The sequence below is a fragment of the Hippichthys cyanospilos genome, chromosome 2, assembly GCF_059441005.1.
Source record: "Hippichthys cyanospilos isolate Australia breed blue-spotted pipefish chromosome 2, RoL_Hcya_1.0, whole genome shotgun sequence".
NCBI lineage: Eukaryota > Metazoa > Chordata > Actinopteri > Syngnathiformes > Syngnathidae > Hippichthys > Hippichthys cyanospilos.
Window position 1 is genome coordinate 21,051,563 of NC_142370.1, and position 21,932 is coordinate 21,073,494.

Sequence of the window (21,932 nt, forward strand, 5' to 3'; positions counted from 1 at the left end):
TACCGAGCTGATAGAGATCCAACCTGCTTACACATTTTTTTTCTCTTTTTCATTAGAACGTTTTGAGTGTGATGACAGCCACCACAACCAATAAAGTCAACACTCGCACTTAAAAAGTGGAAAGTGCAAGTAGATAACCCAAAAATTGCACTTTTTACAATCATACTAAAAGAAAGTGTGAATAGATGCCTTAACAATCATCCAAAAAAAAGAACAAAAACACTTAGACATCAACATCACATTTTTCTTATAGTTTGCCTCCCTATCAGAGTTGGTGCAAATAATCCGCTTTTGGAATAATTGCTGTTGAAAACAGAAAAAAAGCTGACAAGTCCCTAAGGCAGCCAAGGCTCAATATTGATCAAGCCTGAGGTTTTTTTGTTTTTTTTCCCCAGAGGGCCTCAGAACTAACAATTGTGGAAAACGGATACCAAATAACACAGTCAACATCATGTTGTAAAATAATAATAATAGACACAATAATACCAGAATACTTTTCGGGATATCTAAATGTGTGTGGCAGCCGTTATTCAACAGCACAAGTGGAGGTAGTCAAGATCAAGATCAACAGCTCAGCCGTTTGATCCGTCCATAATAAACACAACTGCCTGAAATAAAACGGGGTTCATAAATTGTAATATAGTGCAACCTGCCTACACTGAAAATCAATCTGAGTCACTTTGGGAGACATAAAGAAGAAGAGCAAATGTCAAACAAGAGAATCAAACCGGTGTAGAATGAAATCGCCTTAGTTACATCTTGTTAGGCTAGAATTAATGGTGCTCTGCATGCTGTTTGTGCTCACATAACATGCGCACTATAATTAGGCTGAGAAGTGAAACACTTGAAATCTAAAATGTATTTGTACAAGTGCAGCATTTGTACAAGCTCAATGGGATTCAAAGCAGCAGCAAAGTCACAGAGATTCTACCTAACTGTTCATCTTTACAGCGATGCCGAAAAACTATTTTTGGTTACTGGACTGCGTATTTTATCATTTTAACAGGAAAAGCAGAAACGCCATGATGATAGCTTACCTTGAAATCTGTCGCCTATAACTGAATGTCAGTATACCACTATGAATTCTAGTCCGACTTTTCAAAGTCTATGCACATTTACAGTATGTCAAATTTGAGCCAGTGCAAACTGTTCTGATTGCGACATTGTGACATGGTATGCAACCAGAAGCTCGTTCAGCACCACTGAACACATATTTAAGTCCATCCTCTTTACCGCGTGAATGACAACCAACAACCTACTAAATATATTTATATACTGTATTAGTCCTTTCTAGGCGTCAGTTTTTTTGAAAATAAAAATAAAATATTCTGTTTTTGCATCACTATTTCAAAAGTTTGTAACTTGAAAATGGTTAGTGATAAAGAGCTACTGCATCGGTTGCTTGGTGCAATTTTGCTACCCTGGTGCTTAAAGTGTTAACATTTTGTTTTGCCTCAGTTTCTTTTAGGTTTCCCATAGCGGTGGGCGATATTCCAAAAATAGAAGATCATGATTTTTTTTTTTATTATTATGAAATCACGGTATTGATTTTATCACAGTTTTTTATTAGTAAGGAATTCAAATCAAATGACAATAGAAATGGGAAGTATTGCATAAATACACATATTTGTGAAAATAAACACAGTAATTACGGCTGTGAAAAAAAGTCGACCATATAGACATAGCTTCCATTTATCGATCTACGGGACAGCCAATTTACGTTTCTGATGTGCAGCTGGACGAGGTCATTTGTTGTTGCAAAGGTCTCTCACTATGCAAAGATCGCAATGGCACCAAGCCGGGTCTTCTCGCACCGTGTCTTCAAGTTCCACCAAAATGTCGCCTGTATTCTGTCGGACAGTCACCCGTTAATTTGGTTTCCAAGGTTGATCATGTGATGTTAATTGCATACTTGAAAAAAAAAATCAACCAACAAAACAAAATTTTGTTTTCTTAATGACAAAATTATAACTGTGCAATTCCCTAACAATTCCTTTGTCAGTATAAAGATCAATGAGATCCATCCATCCGTTATCTATAGCAGCTTATCCTCATAAGGGTCGCAGGATTGCTGGTGCCTATCACGGCTGACTTCGGCGGGGGATAAATTGAGCTGGTCGCTAGCCAAATGCAGGGCACACAGAGACGATGCCATTCATGTTTTTGAATTGTGGGAGGAAGTGCCCGCAGAGAACCCACGCGGGCTCAGGAGAACATGCAAACGCCGACACAGGAAGGCCGGAGCCAGCTGGATTTGAACTCGGTTCCCTTAACCGTGAGGCGGACGTGCTAACCAATGAGAACCAGCAAAAGAAAATCATGAAAAAGTCAAACATAGTGCCCTCCACCATCTGTGGTTAATGGAATTATAATGTTAACGCTTATTTCAGATTCGCAATGTCAAAAAGAATCTTTTTTTTAAACTGTTGCTTACACATGTAGTGTATTCTTTTAAAAATGGATTAGGGTTGACCTAATAACATGGCCATTTACAGTATGTTTGTCCACAATAGCACCGCTTGACAAGATAGGAAGCTTGGCCCAAATACAAGAAGGGAGGCTACAAGGAAGAGCAAGCCTCCCTTCTTGTATTTGGGCTGAGCTTTGCTCAGAGCCTTGTGCATGAATTACGAAGGTGACAGCAGCCAATGTATGAACACAGCTGTGAGAGTTGGAGATGCTCGCTGTAAGAAGCCAACGAGAGGCCACACAAAGACATGGCCGCTAGATACAAGCATCTCCATTTTCAGCATAAAGACTGAATACAAGGATGTTCCAACGTGTACATCTGAGCATATTAACCAAGTGATATGCCATAAATCGACTTTTGCGTTTCATCCACGTACAGCAAACACATCAAAGTTTGTCACTTAAGGAACCCTTCCGTGAAAAGGGTGTTAACTCGGACTCATAATTTGAGCTTCACGTGCGCACATCTAATTCAGAGCTCATCAATGCAAAACATTGCCAAAGAGGACAAAATAAACACTAGAGCCAAAGTCGTGCCAGCCTCCTGACCTTATTAAGAGATGACACTGTGGTGAAGACCGCTTCCGGTGAAAACAGTAAAAACCAGGCATGCATAAATTGTAAAGCACTGCAGATTGTAGTTCACTGTTCATTATGCTGAAAAAAGGTCAAACAAAAGAAAGCATGATTCTTTGTTGACACTCATTCCCCCTCCTTGAGGTCAGTTGTTCGGGTTGCACGGTCTCTTACTATGTAGCTTCTGGCCCTTGGAGGCATACTGCCCTGTTAAAGGTCCGCTCTCCAAATATTGATTAATCATCATCTACATAATAGCGCCTCAAAGATTCATGAAATCTAGCGAACACAACTGTAACATTGCAGATAACAGCCAAAGGTCGTGAAAAAAAATAAACAACTTTCATAAGGAGAAATATTGGGCATTTATTTCTGTTCCCCCTTGTTTTAATCACCAATTCTGTGACACACATAAAGCAAAAAAGAGCAAAAGACTACATGAGGATTGAATGAAAATTAAAAACGGAGCATATTTCCTCTTGTAAAGGAAAAACGTAATCCACGTTGCGGGGCCGCAGCACCCGATTGGAATTCCGCACCTATATCTGACGTTTTGACTGTCTATTTACACGCACTGAATAACAAACTGAAAAGTAAAAGGGAAAACTAAAATAAAGGCCCTCATAAAACCTAGCTTCCCAGGGAGACTCACAAAAAGCAACAATGACATTTGTGAAGCTCCCTGAAGGCACCAACGCTGCCACTGTAACAACCAACAATCTGACTGATTTTCCCTTTGAACACTGTTGACAAGAGAAGGCGCATCAAAAGCACAAATGTGCGTCAACCTTGTATATTGCAATTCAATCCGCTGGCTTGAAATACTACATCCTACTGTGCACTTTGCAAGCACCATTCATCAATGTCAGAGGCATTTTATTGCATCTGGGAGGGCCACCTTGCGCCAATAAATTCAACTCCTAACACTTCCTGTGTGAAAATGCATTGTTTAGGGTATTATTTAAGACATTAGGATTATTCCCGAGGTCTGATTGCAGATCAAATCGAGGTAGAAAAAAAAAAAATACTTCACTTTCCCGCCCTTGATCTAGAAATAACTTGGAACAAATACGCTATATTTATTCTCCAAGTTACATCTGTCCAATAAATCTTGACATGCAGAATGCCTTCACAAGTAATCCACACAAGAGGGTTAAATGAGTTGACACCCAATATTATTAACATTATATTAAGGATTTTACAGCGTTTTTTCTTTTTTTTCCATACAACGTGATTCAATGGGTAATGCTGTAACAAGACATAAACTGGAATTACTTTTTGTTCTTTTTTTTTTTTTTTTTTTTTTTACAGCAGCAGGAGCATGCATCTCCTGTACTGGCCTTTTATGAACCCAAACGCCATCTCTGTCAGTTGGAGTCCTTGATGAGCGTCAGGCACTGGCCTAATTGAGATTAAACCTCTGTGTCTCATGTCCCAAAAGATGAAGTGAAAGCCTGTGGGATATTTCCCAAATTCAAAGAGACAACCCCCATCCTAGCTCATCATCCCGGACTCCATCAGTCTCTGGTCTTGAGCCAGCAGATGGGCTCCAATGACAGATTTGGAAGGTGAGTGGTATTAAATAGGCGGAAAGCCCTGGCGACGGTCTTGTAGCCTTCTTCCTTTTTCTTTTTTCCTGCCCCCCTCTTCCGGCTGGGGGAGGGGGCTAGCTAGATGGTGAGGGTTGACTTGACCGCCTCCATTGGGTCCTGCGTTGGTCGACCATCATGTGTTAGGAGTTCGGCCGTCTGCAGTCCACCTGGCTGGAATGTGGGATGGTTCCTGCCCAATGGCCTTGCCTGCTGTCAAGACATCACTGCACTATATAGCACATTATGTTTTCTGTAATTTATGTTGTTTCTGTGTCTGGTACATGCAGCATCCACTTCAACCTGTGGGCCTGGAAGGGGGCTCCTCCCACCTGTGGTCCCTTCTGGAGGTTTCTGATTTTCCCCTAATTTGGGGTTTTTGAGTTTTTCCTTCCCCTTCTGGGAGCTTTGACAGGGGATGCTGTTGTGTACCCTATACTGAAAAGATGTCTCTGTACGACCTCTTTTCATTCTGTGAAGCCCTTTGAGACTTCGGTGATTTAGGGCTATATAAATAAAATTTGATTTGATTTGATTTGATGATTTGATTTGATTTGATTTGATTTGTCTTTTTCAAGGTATTAGTGTGGGGAACATACTGATGTATAAAACTCAACAAGACTCCAGAAAAGATGATGAGTCTTGGTTTTTCAATGCTAGTCAAACAAACTGTCAAAGTGCATACTGTATATCTCCAATAGGTATGGGAGGATTTAATGAGCGGAGATAGTAGCTTTGTGTACAGTCGTATGATTTCTTGGCTATGAGATGTAAGCCCTTTAGCGCCACCCAGTTTAAAAATAAATAAATAAATGTTCAAATGAATAACATGTTTTGTTTACTTTGCATTTTGTTTCTAAAAATTCAAACGACAACAAAATACACAGCCGTTGACACCAGAACACCTAACGCTAAAAATGAATGAAACCTGCCTTTTTCATGAGAGTACCTGTATTGTTCTAAAGATAATAGTCTGTGATAACACGGAAAATGTGCTTCTATGAACAAGCACTAAAAAGTGATGGCTAAAACAATCGGGCAAAACACTCCACTGTCCTGGTATTTGTGTTTATAATGCTTTTCAGTCTGTATCATGTGATTTTAAAGTTCACATTTATAATGATGATTATGTATCAGCTTTGGCACAATGGTGATTCGATTTTATATGAAATGTTACAGTATTTTGGTTGCTATATTTCTATTCTGGAATGAAAACATCTATCTGGCTACCTTAAAATTGCCTCACATCGTGGGGCTGCCGCGCCCCTTTCATGACCAGAATGTTCCATCCATCCCTTTTTCAATAACCGGTAATCCTCATAAGGGTCACTTGCTTGCTGGTGCCTATTCCATCTGACCGGGCAGTAGGCGGGGGACACCCTGAACTGGTTGCCAGCCAATTGCGGGGCACACAGGGACCAACAACCCTTCACGCAGCCAATCACACCAAAGGACAATGTGTGTGTCCAAAACATCTACCATGCATATCTTAAGGAATGTGGGAAGAAGCTGGAGTGCCTGGAGAGAACCCACACAGGCACAGGGAGAACATGCAAACTCCACACAGGATGACCAGAGCCAGCTGGAATTGAACTCGGAACTCTGAAGTGTGAGGGGGACGTGCTGACCACTCTTCCAGCAAGTTGAATTTGCATAACTGGCGCCGTTTAAGACTATATTTTTTTGGTTTCGATTCAAACATCACAAACACAGATGGAAGGTACTCTGAAGGTGGCTATGTTCAGAAAAGCTGGCGGTGTGCATTTATGATTTGCTTTGGCAGTACCAGAGCCTATGATGACCTTATTTTATTTAAACCTAAACTTAAAGCTCGTATGAAACTGCTGTTTCCCCATAATCTGTAACTTTGCTTTAGAAAAACAGAACTATATTATCAAGAGACCTAGGCTCACCAATTTTATTCTGTTTTGATGGACAGCCTGTTGAGCAGAAAAAAAAGGTTGATTCTTTGGACTCGGTAAGTATTTTATGACTTTTTTTCTAGAGGGCTGAAAAATAATCCATTTTAAATGAGCTTTTTACAAACAAGAGACAAGGGGCCTTACTCCGCCCATTGCTAGTAAAGCGCATCATTTATCGGCACCCCATTTATTGTAAGTGCAGAGCATGGGAATGTTGCTGGTTGACACAAAATGCAAAAGATCATAGACTGATGAATGCAGCAAGATTTTATAAGAGTTAATAGGCTTAATCAGCATCACGTTATCTCCTCTTAAGCCCCATCCCCACCAACGTTTTCTACAATGGACTACTGTTAGCCCTCTGCTACTCTGCTCCGCTCTACACCAAAGAACATTGGGTTTCCAAGCCCTGGGAGCCCCTCCTTCCTCACCTCACCTGTGGAATTCAAAAAAAAGAAAAAAAAAAAAAAACAACGGAGCGTACAGAAGGATGATTGTACTTGGAGCTCGGATTTGTGGCTGTTTTGGAATACTGCATCAACCAAAAGACGATATTGACTTCAGGTCCATCAAAGGATGGTTGTGGAAGCGAAAGCTTTTTCATTCTTTTTGCCCTCTTTGTCATTCATCGTTAATGGTGGCTGTTTTCCCCGTCTAGTTTTTGCATATTTGAATCTATCTTGGACGAATCAATGGCCTCCAAATTATTTATGTCACATTTTGTAAACGGGCTACTTTTATGGAACCGCAACACAAAGGGTACCAGAAAAAGTGGGTAGAGTAGGGTAGATTTCTCAGTGGAAACCGTGATTTAGTAGAGTAGTATATAAGGTAGATAACGTCCGCAGAGACGGGACTTCAGAGTGTCTTGGCTTAAGATGCCTTGAAAAAAAAATCTTGCTTTAGCTTTAAGACTGGGAAGTGAAACATGTGCTTGAGGGTACTGGACACGTTTTCCACAACTGTGTTAGCGCTTGCGAGTAAATGTTTGCTTTTGTCTTATGCCGCAGCAAGAACTGAGCTCGCCATTATTTAAGTTCAAATGTTTGTTGTTGCTGTTAAATTTAGTCAGGTTGTTGAGTAACTCAGTCCACATTTCTCCAATGTTGTGATTGTGCCTTTTCAGGAAATGTCTTTGTAACGTTTCAAATTGGATACAAAATGTTAAATGGCCCTGCAGCTAGGGGCTACAGCACCACCTGTGGCTTTGCCATTTGCCTGACAGCCTGAATTGATCATTTTCAAGTGGACATTTTACCTTTAATGGATTGTGTCCTGAAGGTGATACAGTATTTCTAATTATTGTGTACACTGCCTGAGTGACTTGGTATAGAAAATATGTGCTTAAATGCGCATGATGGATTTGACTAACATGGATTAGCAGCCAGATGCGGTCTTGTTATTAGGCAACGAAGAGCTGGGTATTATGAAATGTACAATGCAGTAATCTAGATGCACTCCATCCCTGCAATCTTCCCATTCTCTCACACACACATGTTCCAGTAGCAGAGGCTTCTTGTCACTGGATGATGGCATTCTCCTAAAACGATACATTGACTCTTCGCGGAGTCCAACACAGCGTTCTCTGTGCACGCAAGAGATAGTTGCACAACACTGTCGAATTAAGTAACTAATGCAAAGTACAAATTTAACTGAATCCGTAATAATGAAAAACAAACGTGTACTATTCAGCCTATTTACTCCAGAGGTTGCAGCCTTAAAATGAACCTCACTTCTTTAAACAAGAGCATGCGTCCGGTGGCACGCGCGCATCCGCAGCGTAAAACGAGTGCCGAAAACAAACACGCGCACATCGAAAAAGCGCTAAATTGAAAGAATTTCTGGACACTTACCGGCGTTCTCCTGTTATTTTGGCCAGCGCAAAAAAGGAATTGCACTTGGGTCAGGCCGACACTAAGCAATCGCCAGTCGGATGCACTGAGCTCAGTAGCTCGCGCCGCACTCTCTTGGAGGGCAGGCTGCAGCCGGCGTGAGGGCAGCAGCCGCCCAATCAGAGGGCCAGAAGCGTAACAATAGTAGCCAATCAGCTTGGGCCTCGGGAGGGCTAGGGACGAGCCCAAATAAGTGGATGCTGACTGCTGTGTTGCGCCGACTTTGAAGGCAAACCAGCGGAAATGTTTGACGGTTTTAATGATGCCATCTGTGCAAAAGACAATGTTAAAGCATCCATCCATGTATCCCCCATGTACTTGTTTCAGGTGGCGCCATCAACTCAACACACAGCTAATTCTTAACGTTCACAGCATGGGTCAGCTGTGCATCTTCAGCTGTTTTTGGAAACAGAGCCCCCTGATGTGTTTATATAATGTTATACTTGTGTTATCATTATTATTATTATTATTATTATTATTATTATTATTATTATTATTATTATTATTATTATTATTTTAAGTAGACCAATTTACCAAAAGGTGATTTGCAGATCTCATGCCTGCCTTAAGTTAAATTTGTTTGGTCACCAAAAAGCATTCAAAATGATGGAAAGCAGCTAAGAGAGCTGTCTTCTGGACCATTTCAACCACAGGAGAATCGGTGTTTTTTATTTTAAATAGGCATAACCTGTGTCATGTTGATACTCAGTACACCACAGGAGCCCCTTAGATAGATCGTGGTAGTTTTGGTAGCGTATGGCATGCCAGCCCCCAGCTTTTTTTTTTTATGTTTTGTCATACCTGTCAATGGCAGTGAATGAAATAAAGTAGACTTGTCTAGGAATTGAGGGGAAACACAACCGAAAACTTTTTTGACCAATAACTATTTGACGCTGAAGAAGAATGAATGAAATTAATGAAAATATAAAATATTTAAAGTACTTTTTTCTTTCATTTCAGACACTTTGATGCACTTTAAATATTTTTTTTCAGATTCCAGCTGTAATTAATTAATTAATTAATTAATTAATTAATTAATTAATTAATTAATTAATTAATTAATTCTTACCTTGTAAGAAGTTAAAGTTTGCTGAAAGTTGATTTTAATTGCTTTTCATCTTTTGTCAATGTTAAGAGGATACAATTTTAGGTATACCTATACAGTTTTTTTTTTTTTTTTTATAGATAATGAAAAAATTAACTGAAAAGCACTGTTTTATAGTGACTGAGAATGTATCTCTGAATTCTTTGGACTAATTAAACTGACTCCCGAATGACCCACGCGAACCATAACCGATGTACTTTGCACTTGATAATTCTATAAGTATTTTAAATGCTGATTTACATAGTACCATAACTTCTTTTCTGTTGGAAGAAGCAGTAACTTAACTGGAAGTGGTAGTACCAAATGAAAAAAATGAAAGGCATACACAGTCTTTCTTTATCAGTAAAAATCAATATAGCTCTCTCCAAAGAGATCGCTTCTTGCATGTTGTGTTCGAGTGGTATAACAAACACCACAGTGCCGCTGCTGCTCTCATTTCTCCCTGCACTTACTCATTAAAAAGTCATAAACTGTTGAGTTCATGAAGCTTTATTTCACCCAAAACGCTGACAATAAACGAAAAAAACGGTTCAAATATATTTATTCAAGCAATCGGTTTTGGGGAAATCTATTTATGTGAAATGTATTATTGCAAATACAAATGCAGCAAGTTTTATGTGAATTCTGTGCAACATTCAAGAGCAAATATTCATGTTATGGTGCACTCCAGGTGCAGCTCATCTTTACTAAAACCGCAGAAAGCTAGGTGAATTAAATGAGCACTTCATCTCTCCATGGACATGCATACAAAACAGAGCGGGGGTTTTGCAGTCCGACTTTGATTTTGCACTGCGGTGGTTGGTATTTAATAGTCGTCGCTGTCCTCGTCATAATAACGGTTCCTCTTGATCTGTTCCTCTGCTGTCAGAGTGTCATTGCCAGCCCATGGTAAGGCGTCGTAGGAGCTCCCGTCCTTCATCCTCTCATCTTCTGCCCGCTCTGCTTTTTCCATCCGCTCTCGCCCAAAATCCAAAAGGCCGTCCAGCGCCGACGGTGGAGGCCCCTCCTCAGCAGATTTCCCAAAGATTTCAAACTGGAAATCGGATAGCAGAGTGGAGCCGCTGGTGCTGAGACCGGCAAAAACGTCCTCCAGAAAACTTGACGTGCTAATCTTTGGCTCAGTCATCACCTTTTTGCAGCTCCCCTCCGCTTGCTCCTCTGGAAAATGGAGGAAAACATCCGGATCTGATTCTGTGACCTCAGCACATTTGGCACCGGCTGGCACAAAGGCATCATCCCTCTGTGCTAATTGTAACACTTCTACTGGGATCCAGCTTGATTCGTCACCGCAGTCAGCTTGGAAAACATCTCCAGATAGACTTGCCTCCGTCAAAAGGCTGGGCTGAAAGCACTTCTCATCGTCCTTAGTCAGCTCTTGCAACAAGACGTAATGATCAAGCAGCATGACAGTGTTGTTATTCTTGTTAATGTTTGACTTTGGGGCCACTTCATGTGGTAAGGGCACCCGTGAGTCATCCCTATTTTCACCTGTTGCATAATCTGTCTGTCTGTCACTTACTATCTCTTCCTTCATGATTTGCCCTTGCTCCTCCATCACACTTCTCGCAAATCCATCCACAGGCTCTTCACTTTGCTCCTTGACTTCACTCTCCACGGCAGAGTCTAGTGGAGGCAAAGAGTCGAATACACTGTAGTTCACTTCCGGGCCTGTACTCTCACCTGCTGCTTTCTGAGAGTCGGAGAAAAGACAAATTGAAGTCTCGACCCCACTCTTCTCTTTTGTTTCCATATTTGAAAGTAAACAAGCGCTCCTTTGCTCACTCTCCTGGTGTACATTTTGTGTTTCGGCGGTGAGAAGAGTGTCCATTTTCACTGCGGGCTTAATAGGCTGAGTGGCTTCTTCTTTTTTTTGGAATGCAGGCTCTGCAGGGGGCCATAATGGCTTCGTCAACTTTAACTCCTCCTCAACAGTGAAGGATCTCTTGGGAGAGTCAGTCATGGGAGGCCACACAACAGAGATCTTACTTGCGGACTTAGTGTTGACACTCCCACCTGAGCTAGTGTCACAATCCTCATAAATAAATTTGCTCTGAGCGACGGAACATTTGGAATTTTTGACATTCTTTTCAGGTGTGGATAGTTTAACGGCAGTATTTTCCGCGCAAAACCTTTGATTATTGTTCCACCGTTCTTTGAGTGGTTTCTGCCCAAATCCTTCGTCATAATTTCCTTTGGACTTGAAGAGTTGCTTGTAGTGTGCCGTGCAATACATTCGTCCATGGAGAGATGCGTAGTTGCCAATACTATTAAAGAGCACATAGAGCAAGTAAGTTTTCTGAACAGAAGCACAGTAAAAAAGTAAAATACTTACAAAACTGGGCCACTTCACCTTAATTTGCCTCTACAGTGGTCACAGCGAAAACAGCTTTTATGGAAGTTTTGCTTGTCTGCAATCAGAGCTTCCATGTGGTACACCTTCTTCCGACAAACCCTGCACAGTTCGGATTCTGGAACTTGAATCTTCTGCACAAAGAGGAGATGCTACTTTCATTTGCATGAAAATACTTGAACAACAGTGCGCGGATTCAAAAATATTTCAAGTGGCAATAACATGCAAGGGTTGGGTCAAAAATTCATATTGAATATTGTTATAGCTTTCACTCTTCCTGTTACTTAATATAACAACGATACTCCAGACTACGACAAAGTGTTAACTCTTTACTAGCATAGCACATACAGTAGTTGTAACAAGTGGTAAACCGCCATCCGGAGCCGGGGTTCCCGTCATGCATTGCGTGACGAACTATTGCGTGACGAAGCATTCGGGCTCAAAACACACCACAAAAATGCCATTGATTTAATACGCATTGCTTGCTTGATTCTTATTGTCGACAATGAAAACAACCAAGCGTGAGAAATATTAGTTGAACATATTGGTGCCGCAACTGATATCCCCCCTACCGTACGGGGCATGAACAAACAGGAAAATATATCAATGGGCTGTGAATATTAGATGTGAAAATGCTCGAATCAATGCACCTGTGAATTGCTCGAAACAACAAAATGCACATGACATCAATCACAAAGCAAGGTTCATCAAAAGTTTCTTATTAAATGATGTATCAAATGTTTGCAAACCATCACACACCATCATGCCTGTTTAGTTGCCTCATGCCACAACGCTGGCTTTACCCATCACGACAGTCTCCTGCTGATGTGTGACAATCTGGGAACTCCTGTGCTCCACGACGCTGAAGCCCACATTCTGGAAGCCTCCTTGGCTCTCGGCCCAAGACTGATGGAAGTTTTTGACTAGCTCTTCAGTGGAGGCATTGGAGGGCACAGCAACTGCTGCAACTCTGCCTCTCACCACATCCGCGTAGGATGGAGGGTTGCCACGGATCACAGAGCTCCCAGAGCTCTGCGAATGCACTTCACTCCTCATCGTGTTCCCAAAGTCATCGATGCTACAAAACCGCTCAGTCAACGAGGACGTTTCTGACTGGTCCACAGGCTTAGCGTGGCAAAAGTCTGCTTCTCCTTTTTCAATTTGTTCTCGCAGGTCTCGTGCCGCTTGAGAGCTGTGCTGGCCACTTTCAAACACGTCTTTTATCGCTTTGACGTTGAATGTTGAAACTTCCTCCGATCGTGGGGTGTGTGGGTCGGTCTCTGCGTCATCCGTGTCACTCCCCAGCCTCTCTGTAATCACAATGGGCTCTCTCCTGGAGTAGACTGTTGCTTTGGGAGACTCGAATTTATTTACGAGCTTTGTCATGTCCACTCTTGGGAGGTCCTCTTTCTGCATGTCTGTCGTCAAAACCTGTGCACTCTCCTCAAAATCAGCCTCAAGTCGTTCGGGGATATCAATAGGATCCTTACGAAGGTACGGCTTGTTTAGTTCTGCCTTCCGGGCCTCCTCAAAGATAGACTTTTTGTCTTTGACTGTCATCATGGAGTCACCCACGTCTGCCACACGCATCGCTACCTGCTCACTTCTCACAATAGGAGAGGGCTGTCTAAGAGACGGAGATGATGGCGCCGGGCAATCCACAAACACCTCTTGAGCGACCATGGGTAGCGGAGGGGTTGGGCTGCATGAAAGCTGGGAGGGAGCGTCCCTCAATCTCATCAGCTTCTCGGAGCGAGTCATGGTGGGAGATGGCGTAGCCCGGAAGCTGGATGTGGCAGTGTAGTGCTTCTGCCCAGGAGACGGCAGCGTCCCGACAGACTTGTAAGGCGGTGGTGACGGGGTGCCTCTGAGGGGTGACTCTATCCTTCTCGATTCGATGCTGATGAAGGTGGGAGAGGGGGTGCGAATGCTTGCCAATGGCGAATGGACTCTATGATCTGCTGCCTCGCTCTGCTCATGTTGCACTTTCCTCTGCTGCAGTGACTTTTTGTCTTCAGGATCCTTCTTTTCAGTTTTGGGTGAACCAATGCTGATTTTTGACTTTGTTGTCACGCCACTGAAGATCTTCCGATCTGGTTTTGGAGCCACTGGAGGTGGCGGGGAAGGGAATGCTTTTGCTTCCATCCCCACGTCTATCAATTTCTCCTCCAGATTTGTGTACTTAACTTGAATAATATTCTTCAAATAGACCAACATTTCTTTCAACTTTTTCTTGTTTGACTGTTTAGCAATTCCACTCAAATTGTTTTTCTCATCTGAACCAAAGAGCCAATCAGGGAGATCCTTTATAATCATGCTGACAGAGGTGGAGTCCATCTTGCTTGGTGCGCCTTCCAATGCTTTCAATTGAGTGAGCAGCTTCTGCAGTACGTGACATTTGTCTAATTGTGGCATTTCCTCTGAATGGGCCTGGTCCATATGAGTCACGTGAACAGATATGTCACTTTGTGGATTTTGTGTTGTTGTCTGCATTTTGATTAGTTCTGCATCTTCTTGCTTGATTTGCTTTTGGAGCATTTGAGCAGATTCTTGCTTCTGAGAGCTATGCTGGACCACCCTCTCTGTCATGATAATTTGCTGTTGCTGTCTTTGGACCTGCTGTGCTACCGTATTCTGCTGAACCTGAGACACAGATGTTTTTGTCTTCTTGGGCATTAAAACAGGAACTGCGGAGGGCTGGCTTTCTTTGCTTTCATACACATGCTTCTTGTGACCTTCTTCTGTGGTGGGTGCTGATTTTTTGGTCACCCGCTCTTGCACTTCTGTCAATGATGATGTCTCATGGCTGCTCTGCTGGGTCAATTTTGCTTCATCCTTGTGCAACGCACTGTTTGCCTGCTGCTGTAAGCGCATTCCATTTTTAATTGACGTTTCGCCTTTTTCCTCTTTTGTCTCAGACGGCATTTTAATTGTTCTCACTTTGAAACTTGGTGTCACCTTGGGAATTTTTGTGGGTTGAGAGGGCATGGGTCCTTCTTTTGTTGCTACCTCTTTGGCATTTTTCACATCTTCAATCCTCATTGCGGTTGGAGACTGCCCTTGGACTTGTGTAATTTCTTGAGATACACCAATGTGAGTGACATCAATATTACTGGCCCTGGACTTCTTAATAAACTGCTGCTGCTCGGTGACTGAAGGAATGACAACATTAGCAAATGATGGGATTTCTGATTGGGATAGACTCTTTGGCGCTGCTTGAGTTGTTGCGCTGACTTTTGAGGAGATCTTGCTTGAAAATTGCTGGTTGTCTGAGAAATTAATGCAAGATCCTAGGGCTACTTTCTTATTTGGGACAGAGATCAAAGGCTTGCTCATTGGACTCTGAGACGGGATTTTCTTGGTGCTTGTATGTTGCATTGAAGCTTCATCTCTGGGAACCTGCGTGGGTGCTTTTACTGTTTCTGCAGTCTCTAATATTTCGGTCCTATCGGATGTGTAAAGCTCACGGTTGTCAACTTCAGCAGGTGCTTGTATATTTACTGGAGGAGAGGTGGGAGTATTGAGTGCACCTGTCCCCGTTTCCTCATTCTCCATTCTTTGCTGGCGGTATTTTTCCTCTGCAAGCATTAGGGGTGTTTTAAATTTGCGAGCGTATGGCCTCGGTTTTGGCACTGGCGCTGCTTCAGGGGGTGGAGGCAACTTCATGGGGGGAGGAAATATTTTTTTGGGTGGCGTTAGGCTTGCTTTTTGCACCACTTTAGCAGAAGGGAAGTTTGGTATTTTCTCATGTGAATGAATATTCTTGTATGCTTCCTGCTGACTTGCTTCTGTTACATTTTCCTGAACTGTGACTTCTCTGAGAGGAGCTGTTGTTTTTTCTTGGTCAAGTGGCAGCTGAGTGGGACGTGGCAATGGATTCGGCGCTTTGTTTTGCCATTTTGGTTTAGCGGGAACAGCTTTTTGCACCTCTGGTTGTTTGGGCACTTTAAACAAAGGCCTAACAACAGGCTTCGCTGGACTTGTAGCAGGAGGTAGAGGCAGTGCATAAAGTTCTTCTTGTGAAGGTGGGGGAGGAAGGAAATCTTGTCCAGAGCAAGAGGTTGGAGGGGGAGGTGGGAAAAATTCCGGCTCTGATTTTCCACTTTCAACCAGCGGCGGCGGCGGTGGTGGGAGGTCACTTTCCTGCGTTGCAGTGGGAGCTCGGAACAAGCTAGATGCTGGGCTTTCCAGGACTGGGGATGGTGGTGGAGGGAGGGAAAGCTCAGACTCTGAGGGAGGAGGCGGTGATAAGGGGGGTGGAGGAAAGTGAATTTCTGGCTTCTCCTTTTTCATCATGCCCCGCGTCACCATGTCAAGATTATGAATGTCACTCTTCATGTTTTTGAAGCTTTTCTTTTGTGTGAACGCCTGATTATCTGTTTGCCTTTTAACGGTATGCTCAGTTGTTGTGACGGTTTGTTTATGAGAGACGGTTTTCTGAGAAACGGTCGTCTGTACCTGTTGAAGTACCTTTGTTTCACACACTTGCTTGTTTGAAACATTTGGCTGCACTGAGGTGTGCGCACCTTTAATTATATTCATGTCAGCTGTTTTCGCTTTTGCTTGCTCATAATTAGATGTTTGTTTAGTCTTTATCATAACGGGCTTAGGGGATTGAGTTTTCTGTGGGAGCAGCATTTTGGGCTTTTCTTCTTTTATGCTCTTCTGTTGAAAGGCCCCTGCAGGATTGTCTGTTTTGGATACAGTCACAGAGGCCTCGTTGGTAATTACCTGTGTTTTCACCAGTTTGCTTTCATTGTGCTTCTGCAAGTCATTGCTTTGAGAGAGGATTTTCACAGCGGCGTGTGAACTGTCTGTTATGCTTTTCTGGTTTTCTTCAAGTAAGCGCTCTTGTGTCGCTTGATTTGTAGTTAGTGGATTTTTCTGCATCCCCTTTGCTTTTGAGTGCATGCGCTTTGGCTTTGAATATTGCTTCTTTTGCATCAGGGACTTTATCGCCCCTCGAACATCCCCTTTCACTACTGCCTCTTTTTCTGTTATAGTTGTTTCCTGTCCTTCATAGAGTGATTTTATGGATGTTTTAACATCTCCTTCGATGCTCCCCCGGCGCTGCATCCTTGGGCTTGTTGTTGGCTCAAGGAATAGCTGAATGGTTGCTTTAACATCGCCTTGTTCGCTCACTTGATGTTGATACGTCTTTTTCTCACTGGAGGCCTCGTGTAAACTTTGCATGGCAATGTGGATGTCTCCTTTGACAATCTCCTCTCTTTCAACTTCCTTGACCACGTGTTTGGCCTCCTCCAGGGATTTCAGGCTTCCCTTGATATCACCTGGCACTAAATCGTCAATGGTAGCTTCCGTTTTGGTAGTTGCAGATTTCTCGAGTGACTCAAGAGCCCCTCTTATGTCTCCTCGGATTATTTCTGGCTTTTCCATTTCTTTGAGCTGATACTGAGCATCCTCCAGAGATTTTAGAGTTGTGGTGATGTCTCCTTTCACTACCGCCTCTTTCTCTATCACTGCTTTCTGGTTGATGGCTTGACTCAGTGAATCCATGGCTGCACTGAGGTCACCTTTCACAATATCCCTTTTCTCCAGGTTTCTGTAAGTCACCGTGGGCTCTGTCATGAAGACTTCAACAATGCTGCATACATCACCAGGAACTATATCATCTTTTGCCACAGTGCGACCTACTTCATGGTGATTCTTCCTGAGCAAGATTTTGGTTTCCTCAATATCCCCGCCAATAATGCTTTCCTTTTCTACCGCTTGCACAGCTTCACCTGTCTGAAGCTGCTTCAAGTAGTCCAAGGCACCAGATTCAATGCACGTTGTGTAAAAGCTGACATTACCCCTCTCTATGTCTCCTACCCTTATCTTTTTCGAGTCCTCTGCCCCTGAGTTGGAGAGGAGACGGTGAAGGGTTTTGCTGACATTCCCTTCAATTATATCTTCTTTCTCCACACTTGCCTTTTCCCCTTTATTCAGCAAGGAATATATTGTCATTCGCACATCTCCTTTTTCATCCTCTTGAATCAGAATGCCATGTTTGGAAGAACTCTGATTCTTAAACAAACTGTTTATCGCTTCTTGAATGTCCCCACGGAGGATTTCCTCTTTCTCTACATTGCTGCCTTTCTCTTGGTTAAAAAGTTGTTCCACTGTGGTGTTGATATTACCTCGTTCTTCCATGTCGATAGTTATCCCCCTCTCAGTGGTCTCCCTGCGATTCAGGAGGTTCATCATTATGTTGTTCAGGTCACCACGGATAATCTCTTCCCTTTGGATTTCGGGGGTCTCCTGGTTCATCAGTTTGTACTTGGCCATTCGAACGTCGCCAATTTCATCTGCCTCGATGAGGATGCCTTGTGAGTCGACCATTTTCTGAGAGTAAAGTTCCTCAAGTGTCGCTTTGATGCTTTTTCCCACAATGTCTCTTTTTTCCACTGCCTGCTCATTGAATTTATGGAACGGCGTTGTTTCAAAGAGCCATGTAGTTGTCTTTACATCGCCCTGCGGGATTTCTTCCCTTTCAGTCATGAGCTCTGTGTCATCCATCTTTTTGATGCTGTCGAGCGGCTGCTTCTCAAAGAGCCACACGGATTGTTTGACATCTCCTTTCATAACTTCCTCCTTTGTCACTTTCTCCATATCGTCATATTCTGATCCCTTTCCGCCAATCTCATCAATTGCATGGGTTTCAAACATCCATTTGGCAGATCTGACATCACCCTTTTGAATTTCACTCACGCTGACCGTTCGGATGTATTTTTGTGACATTTCGTCTGTCTCAAATCGCTGCTTGTTTGTCCTCACATCCCCGCCCAGGATGTCTGCAACGGTTTTGGACCTCACTCTTATTTCTTCGGTAATTTCATCTAGAGGTTGTGTTTCGAACCTCCATCTGGCAGAGCTAACGTCTCCTTTGTTGATGCCCTCTTCAGTCACAGCTTTTATAACATACACCTCCTCTGAGTCACGAATAGAATCCAGGGGTTTGGTCTCAAACAGCCAGCGGGCACCCACTACGTCTCCTCTCATGATCTCTTCTTTGGTGACTGTCGTGACTTCGTGATAATGGCCTTCTTTGTCACGGATAGCATACAGAGGTTGGGTCTCAAACATCATAGTATAGTTTTTGACATCCCCCTTCTCTACATCATTTCGAAAGATACTTGTGAGTTTTGAAAGATCGGACTCAGTAGATTCATCTTTAATTTTATCCAGGGAGAACGTCTCAAAAGTGAAACGGCCTTTGTTAACGTCACCGCCTTGGACGTCGGTGACTGTTCGAATTTCTCTGTCCTCTTTGGGTTCATCACGAATTGAATCAATTGGGTGGTTCTCAAACATCCAGGTGCAATTGACCACGTTTCCTTTCTGGATGTCCTCAGCTTGCTGCATCTTTAACAGGTGCATTGTTTCCTCAGAGGTGGAACCAATTATGTCTGATGAGCGATTCTCAAATATGTACTTCATTCTGGAAACGTCACCTGACTGGATGTCAATTTCCGTCACCCTTCTAAAAGAGCCACCATCTTCACCAGTTAGGTTTTCAAGATTCTCTGTCTCAAAAAGAAAGCGGGCCAGCCGCACGTCTTTTCCTTGGATATCTTCCTGTGCGACAGTGCAGGTTTTTAAAATGGTCTCAGACTCCGTATGGTCGCGTATGTTGTCAAGAGTCTGGGTTTCAAAGAGCCAAGTACATGTTTTGACATCACCTTTCTGTACCTCCTGAATATTTGCCTCATTACTTTCAACCTTCTCATATAGAACATCCATTGGCTGTGTTTCAAATAGCCACCTGCAAGTCTTTACATCTCCTTTTTCGATTTCAATCTCTTCTTTAGTCTCCTTTTCTTCACTGTCAACATGTTTGATGGCATCAAGTTGCTGCGTTTCAAACAGCCACTTAGCCGTCTTAACATCCCCCGACTCGATCTCCTGTTTCGATATGCCTTTTATGAGCTGAAACTTTCGGAGGCTTTCGTCAAATTCATCAATAGGCCGTGTTTCAAACATCCATCGGCAACTATGAACGTCTCCCTTGACAATCTCCTCTCGCCTTACCGTCCTCACCTCATGGTAATGGCCAGAGCTGTCTTGCATGGCATACAAAGGCGTGGATTCAAAAAATGCCCGGTTGGATTCCACAGATCCACTTGTGACACCCTCAACTTGGATTTTTTGGGCCCCTTCACATATACTTAAATCCATGCGCTCAAACTTTTCCTTGCAGTTTGTCACATCACCTTTATCTAGATCTTCAATGTTCACAGTCCTCGTTATTTCTTTCTTCTCCTCTCTTATATTTGCCAAAGGTTGACTTTCGAAAACCCACTTTTGATGCCTCACATCACCCTTTTCTTCTTCACTTGCAGCCATTTTTTGTAGTTTTCCCACCTCAAGGAGGTCCTTGAGATTTTCCATGGGCACAGTTTCAAACAGAAGCTTTGCTGATCGCACATCACCCCCAACTATTTCCTCAGAGGGTAAAAATCGAGCATTGGCGTTATCTTTCAGTGTATCCATTGGCTGAGTCTCAAAAACCAGGCAGTGTTTCCTAACATCAGCTCCAAGGATCTCTTCCCTTTTGTTCCTCACGTTCTCCCATTCCTCATCCTTGATTGTGTCCAGGGCTTTGGTCTCAAAAAGCCATCTACCTTTGTTGACCCCCCCTTGAATGTTGTCTTCCATGGAAATGCCACATATAAGCTTCACATTGGCAAGGTCTTTGTTGATAGTATCGAGGGGTTGGGTTTCAAACATCCAGCGTGATGTCTTTACATCTCCTTTCTCAGTCTCCTCTCTGCGAATAGTTGTGATTTCCAGCATCTCTCCCGAATCTCCCCTGATGACACACATGGGCAAAGTCTCAAACATGCGAGTGGTTGTCTTCACATCCCCTTTAACCTCCTCAAGCTCGGACTTCAGGCTCAAAAAATGGCTCTCCTCAATGGTTTCTGTTTTGCCTAACGAATCGAGATGCTGTGTCTCAAAGAGGTATCTGGCAGTTTTCACATCTCCTCCGGTGATGTCTTTTGTTGTAACGGCATCCTGTTCATCTTCTTGGTAGATCTTATTCAGATAGTCCAGTGGCTGCGTCTCAAAGAGCCAAGTAGCGGTACGGACATCACCTCTCGCGACATCAGTCACCTTCCGTACCTGCTCTGTAGAACCAGGCGTCTCACTCCCCAGAGCATCCATGGGCTGAGTCTCAAACATCCATGCCGTGTATCTGACATCCTTACCAGCAATGATTTCCTGCTGTGCAATATTCTTAGCCTCGTTCTCATCAGAGGTGTCATCTTTTATCGTGTCCAGTGGCTTGTTTTCAAACATCCAGCGCCTAGATTGCACTTCGCCTCTAAGGATCTCATCCCATTCCAAAGATTCCCGGTCAGGACTTGTACTCCGACTGGAACCCTCATTCTCAAACATAAAGCATGTCTGCTGGACATCCCCTGTCAATTCTTGTGTGTGTTCTGACTCAGTCAGATGACTTAGGTAGTCTTCATCCAGGTTTTTACGAACTTCGGGATGAATATGCTTGTAAAGGCGCTTTAGTTCGGCCATGCGCTTTTGTTTAAAGTATTGTTCCTTGTTTACATTACTTTTATACTGGAGCTCTTGTCTGTCCGGCTGGGCACTGCTATCAGGGGTTTCTTGCATTATCTCCAGCTGATTCATGGGAGGAGGAGGAGGAGGCGGGGGAAAACATTCCGTTGTTTCACGAGTTGCCGATGTGACTGCAGATGAGGCTGTTGTCCTTACAGAGGAGGAGCTTTGATGGCTGGTCACGGTTGAAGCTTTGGACAAATGGTTTGCTGGCATCCACTGAAACTGGTTAAAATCCATATCGACCTAAGTGATTCATAAAGGAGCATGGCAAGAGGAACAGTTGAAGAACAGTTAAATTATCATTCCAAAAAATTGTAACGTCAAGAAATTCACAATGGGATTGAATGTCAAGACTACATTGCGACTGATCAGGTTGGAAAATACAACATTTTTGATCACTTTGTGTGGCCTCAATTTATACCCGTTGTACTGTATATGTAACGAAAC

General features: G+C 43.1%; 2 protein-coding genes across 8 annotated transcripts in view; both read right to left on the reverse strand.

Annotated features, from left to right (window-relative positions):
• Window positions 1–8,528, reverse strand: part of LOC148427824 (beta-1,3-galactosyltransferase 1-like) — a 63,736-nt gene extending 55,208 nt beyond the window's left edge. For 2 of the 7 annotated variants that reach the window (XM_088437727.1, XM_088437700.1), the window contains exon 1: window positions 8,410–8,528. The gene's annotated coding sequence lies outside the window, so the exon portion shown is untranslated. The remainder of the gene's footprint in view (window positions 1–8,409) is intronic. The other 5 variants (XM_088437681.1, XM_088437718.1, XM_088437736.1 and 2 more) reach the window with 3 other exon arrangements.
• Window positions 8,529–11,669: 3,141 nt separating this feature from the next.
• The window catches only part of xirp2a (xin actin binding repeat containing 2a), a 39,972-nt gene continuing 29,709 nt past the window's right edge, over window positions 11,670–21,932 (reverse strand). The window contains exons 8-10 of the mRNA XM_088408872.1: window positions 12,707–21,728; window positions 11,904–12,037; window positions 11,670–11,817 (exon numbers count right to left, since the gene is read on the reverse strand). Of these exons, the coding sequence (XP_088264998.1) occupies window positions 11,943–12,037; window positions 12,707–21,728 (9,117 nt within the window). The 3' untranslated portion in view covers window positions 11,670–11,817; window positions 11,904–11,942. The remainder of the gene's footprint in view (window positions 11,818–11,903; window positions 12,038–12,706; window positions 21,729–21,932) is intronic.